The sequence below is a fragment of the Cajanus cajan genome, chromosome 10, assembly GCF_000230855.2.
Source record: "Cajanus cajan strain Asha chromosome 10, NIPB_CcT2T_4, whole genome shotgun sequence".
Classification (NCBI taxonomy): Eukaryota; Viridiplantae; Streptophyta; class Magnoliopsida; order Fabales; family Fabaceae; genus Cajanus; species Cajanus cajan.
The window spans coordinates 18,640,904-18,646,471 of record NC_138526.1 but is presented as its reverse complement, the minus strand read 5'-3'; the positions used below and the strand labels follow the sequence as shown (position 1 = coordinate 18,646,471).

The 5,568-nt window shown below is 32.4% G+C and overlaps 1 protein-coding gene across 1 annotated transcript; it reads left to right on the top strand.

Annotated features, from left to right (window-relative positions):
• Positions 1-2,803: 2,803 nt before the first annotated feature.
• LOC109792349 (isoliquiritigenin 2'-O-methyltransferase) lies at positions 2,804-4,541 on the top strand. Its single transcript, XM_020351754.3, has 4 exons — positions 2,804-3,224; positions 3,460-3,773; positions 3,895-3,959; positions 4,097-4,541. Exons 1-4 carry the CDS (start codon positions 2,833-2,835, stop codon positions 4,388-4,390), a joined length of 1,065 nt encoding a protein of 354 aa, XP_020207343.1. The 5' UTR covers positions 2,804-2,832; the 3' UTR covers positions 4,391-4,541.
• Positions 4,542-5,568: the final 1,027 nt, after the last annotated feature.

The window sequence follows — 5,568 nt, the reverse complement described above, 5'->3', positions numbered from 1 at the left end:
ACATTTTTTTTAAATAGTAATGACAAAATTAACTTTTGAGGGTATCATAGAAGTTGTAGATAATTTGTCGCAACCCGAATTTTTCCGATCTCGCGACTAATGGTTTAGACATCCTTTTAAAAGTCTCATCAATTAAGGAATGCCCAGACACTAGACTAATCCTTAATTAATAGTTTTGAAAAAAGAGTTCATGGAGTCGCCACCAATGTTTTACTCAAAACATTGGAAAAAGAAAAGATTTTTAAAAGTCCAATAATGGCCTTGATAACCAGAATTGGGTTCGGGGGTCGGTTACGTGTAGGGAAGGTATTAAGCACCCCTACAACGCCCTAAATCGGTACCTTATGATGAAGATAACATAATAAGAATTAATAGTTTAAATATTTAATCCGCTTTATTAATGATTATTTACATGAAAATTAAATTAAACGGTGAACTCCTAAGATATCTACATAATTACGTTTATTATAGTAATAAATAAAATAAAAAAAGAGAAAGATAGAACAAGAGATTGATAAGTAATACCTCGTAACAAGCTTTATTAGATCTTCAACTATGGAGGCTTTAGGTGCTTTGTGGCAACCTTTCACACTACAATGCCTCACAAAATCTCAAGAAATACAAAAGAGATGGGGAGAGAGAAAAATAGAGAAATTTCGTACTCTAAGGAATCTAGACGAAATTTTGGAGTCCTGAGAGTTGTGCCCAAGTTGTCTATTTATAGGCATTAGAAGGGTACCAGAACGGCCCATTCTAAATTCAGAACGGCCCGTTCTAAATTCAGAATGGTCCGTTCTGGATATGAACGTTATGTGTAAATTCTTACCCTGGAACGGTCCGTTCTGGAGTTGAAATTAACACAAAAAATGCCTTGATAGAACGACCCATTCCAAAATAAGTTTTTATGCTTTTTTAGAAGTTTGGAACGGCCCGTTCCAATTTGGGAACGACCCGTTCCAATTTAGAGTTTTAGGCCCTTTTTGTAAATTGGAACGGCCCGTTCCAGTTTCGGAACAGTCCATTCTAGGCTACTAAAACTAGCTTATTTGGGCTTTTAGCCTTCTGATGTCATGTCCTGTTATTTCCATGCTTGGGAGTTCCGTTTCTTTGATGATAGACGTCCATTTCTTTGTTTGTATGCCCCCAGACGAAATTGGGTGTCTACATAATTCTCTTATCTTTCAAATAAAATTAAGATCAACTTGATAACATAGATATAATTCTAGATAATGTATTTGGACCACACGAGATTTTAATTGGCATTATAGTTGTTAAGTTTATTAAATGATAATAAATTTGTTTTACAATTTTTAGAAAACATTTTGAATTTTAAAAGGCCAAAAAGTTGTAGAAAAAAGTGGGTTTCGACTATGTAGTTTTGAGCAGATTTTTTTTTTGCAAACTATTATACCTTTTATTATAATATAGATACATATATAAATAAGATAATGAGAAGAAAAGAGAAAATGTGTCTCTATCTTTTTGAATATGAATGTAGTGTACGATGAGAATTAAATAATAAAGGGTGAAAAAATTTATATATCCTTATTAATAACACAATTTATATAAAGTAGATACGAAGTTGATATCATTAATTACATCTTTAAATTTATTAAATATTAATAAATTTTTTAATAAATTTTCAAGGAACTTAACATTAGACGGCTCACACAACTCATTGACAGTGACAAAACCACTAACAATTAAGCTTATTATTGTAGAATTTTATCTATAAATAAGACTTGTGAAACACATGGTAGCAATAAAAAATAAAAGGAAACAACAATGGGTTCTATTTTATTACTTTCTTTTACACTTCATGCTTTGAAGAATTGAGAGAACTAGAGACCATAGGAATTCACTTGGATATTTGTGATCTATTCATCAAGGTAAAAGGGAGTCAATAATCTCACTCCAGACATGAGATAGTTGTTAGGCAGTGAGATTGACCTTCAATCTTGTCTCTATTATATGCGTGTCTAAAAGAGAAATCTCAATTATGATTTGTGATGATTTAATGATAAGAATTTAATAAAATAGGAGGAAAAAAAATTATTCTTATTAATAGCGCAATTCGCTTAAAGTCAATATAAAGTTGATGTCGTTAATTACATCTCTAAATTTAATAAATGTTAATAAATTTGTTAATAAATATGCAAGGAACTTAGTATTAGATACCATACACAACTCATCAACATTGTTTTTTATTTAATAGTAATGACAAAATTAAACCTTGAGTGCATCATAAAGTTGTAGATAATTGTCTTATTTTTCTAGTAAAATTAAGATCAACTTAATAGCATATAAATAACTCTAAATAATATATTTAGATCACACGAGGTTTTAATGGCCTTATAGTTGTTAAGTTTATTAAATTCTAATAAATTTGTTTTACAATTCATAGGAAACATTTGAATTTTAAAAGGCCAAAAAGTTGTAGAAAAGAATGGGTTTCAACTAAGTAGTTTTGGCAGATTTTCTTTTTGCAAACTATTATACCTTTTATAATAATATACATATATATATAAAGAAGATAATGAGAAGAAAATAGAAAATGTGTCTCCATCTCTTTGAATATGAATGTAGTGTAAGATGAGAATTAAATCTATATAAAGTAGATATATGAAGTTGGTGTCATTAATTACATCTTTAAATTTATTAAATGTTAATAAATTTGTTAATAAATTTGCCCGAACTTAATATTAGACGTCTCACACAACTCATCGACAGTGACAAGTAACCACCAACAATTAAGGTTATTATTGTAGAATTTTATCTATAAATAAGACCAGTGAAACACATGGTTGCAATCAAAAATAAAAGGAAACAACAATGGGTTCTAATTATGGAGAGAAAGACAATGCATGGATATGTGCAATGAATAATTGCCTTGGATCAGTATATTCTGGGGTATTGAAAGCTGCCGTTGAACTCAACTTGTTTGATATCATAGCAAAGGCATCAGTAGTTGGTGTCTCAGCATCTGATATTGCTACACAGCTTCCAACACAACACCCAGAATTGGCTGGCAGGCTTGACCGCATGTTATGTTTATTAGCGAGTAACTCTCTTCTTATTTGTTCCACTCGCACAAATCAACATGGTAACATTGAAAGGTTTTACCAGGTATCCCCTGCTGGTAAATACTTCGTCAAAGATGAAATTAACGGTTCTTTGGCTTTCCAACCAATTCTTCGCAACCACCTAGTAATCGTCGAGGCCTTGTAAGTAACACAGTAGCATAATATTTTCTCTTTTTTAATAAAAAAATTAAATATTTCTTTTTCAAATTCTCAATGAATTGTTCTCTCAAAATAGAGCTTGTTATGTTCTCATGATCACCTTCCATCAATATTTATTAATAAAGTTACACCTATAAACTCCTTTAAGGGATGGATATATCTTCTATGATAATAGGGTATTACTTGATTTTTATGAAATTGTTGTGTTTTATGTTAGGATTAATTTTAAGGAGGTACTTCTGGACTTTGACAAGGGATTATTTGAGAAAGTTCACGGTGTGCCTTTTTATGAATACATCCAGTCAGATCCGACTTTGAGTAATGTTTTTAATAAGGCAATGTCTAATTCAAGTTTAATCATGATGAACAAGATACTTGAAACATATGAAGGATTTGAAGAAATATCGTTGCTAGTTGATGTGGGCGGTGGCATTGGCCAAAATTTGAATATGATAATCTCCAAGTATCCTTCTATAAATGGTATTAACTTTGATCTACCCCATGCGATACGCAAAGCTCCAATTCATCCAGGTATATTTATTGTGTAAGAAATTTGTCTGGCAAGTTTGCTATGTTTTAAGTATGCTTGATGAACATATTATTTTTATTTATTTATTTTGCTAATGAGTGAAATATATCAAATTCTGTGAAGGGATAAAGCATGTAGAAGGAGATATGTTTAAAAGTGTTCCTAAAGGTGATGCTATATTATTGAAGGTTAGTGATCTAAACTCTATATATCTTTACCCAATTACGTATAAGGTCATGTGTAATATTAATAATAATAAAATTTATCTAGTATTATAAAGTTGTGTTACATAAGTTATTAACACGTGGTTGCTTAATCATTGCAGGTTGTATTGCACAATTGGTCGGATGAAGAATGTATTAAAATTTTAAGTAATTGCTACGAAGCTTTGCCACAAAATGGGAAGGTAATCGTCGTGGACTGTATAGTTCCTGAAGAAATTCACTCCACTGATGTAGATAAAATTTTAACTGGCTTAGACAACATGATGCTTCTGAATGATGGAAGCGAAAGAACGGAGAAACAATTTGAGAATTTATGCAAACACTCGGGATTTTCTCATTTTCATGTAGCTACTCGTGTCTTATCTACTCTGTCAGTGATTGAATTTCGTAAGTAAATAATAGGAAGTTTAGGATCATAAATTTGATTGATTGTACTGTTGATGATGCAGTCACTATGCACTTATTAATATTTGTGCAAATAAATGTTATAGAATAAATGGTCCAGTTATAATAATAAAAACTTTCTATATCACTCTTCGGTTGGAATGTGTGATTTGCAACTTGTGTTGATTGCAGTGGTGAATTTCATTATTGTTTCCTGGGATATTAGGCGGTGTTGGAAGCAATGTATGTGTATTAATGAAAGGGTTATTTTTTATGATATTTTTCTAAGGGGATATTTTATAAGAGGTATTTTTATTATCAGTTATGACTTATGAGCTAGGGGTCATTGCGACTCTGATACCAGTGAAAGTGTTATTTTATGATATTTGTAAGTGTGGTGGGGATTGAAGGGACTTATCTTTCTTCCAAGGAGTGATGCCTCCTGAAGGATGTTCTTCACCAAACCATGGTGATTCTAAGGCTTCTCCTCCATTGCAAGTCTTGGAGAAGCTTGAGAAGAATCAAGGAGCCAAAGATCTAGGGAGAAGCTTGAAGAGGAATCAACATCAATCCGGTTCCAAAGCAAGTCTTCCATCAAATGTTGTTCTGATTGGATAGGTGTTACGTGTATTGGCTTGCATGCCTTGCGAATCTTGGTCATGTCAAGTTGGATTGTCTGGTGGGATTGTTGCTGCAGAAGATATATGCCCCTTACTTATAGTGGGGAGGTATGATGATGATGTGGACGATTTCTGGGTAGCGCCCCTATGGTGGTGGGCGAAAGAACTCTTGGTAAGGGAAAGTGATATCTTTGTTTCGGATATGGGAGGTACAATGACTCTGCCCCTTATTTGGATCTCTAATATCCAGTAGCCTAGAAGGTTGTTAGTCTTGGATGGCTTGGTTGGGATTTTTTGGTTGGTGCATTTCCTTAGCTTTGACTTTTCAACATGTTTAAAGCTAGCCTTTTTCTTGCTATTTTTGACTTTTCTTAATGCTTTGACTTTTTCAACAGGTACGAAAGCTTGCCTTTTTCTGAATCTTAGTTTTTATTTTAGACGCTAATGAAGAAAAGATTCATTTTCCCTGATGATGGTGCTTGTTTGTTTGATGAGTATTATTTTGAAGCCACTCTTGGCTTTGGTCTTAAAATTTGTTCCTGGAAGCTTGCTTATTCCTCCTTTGTGAG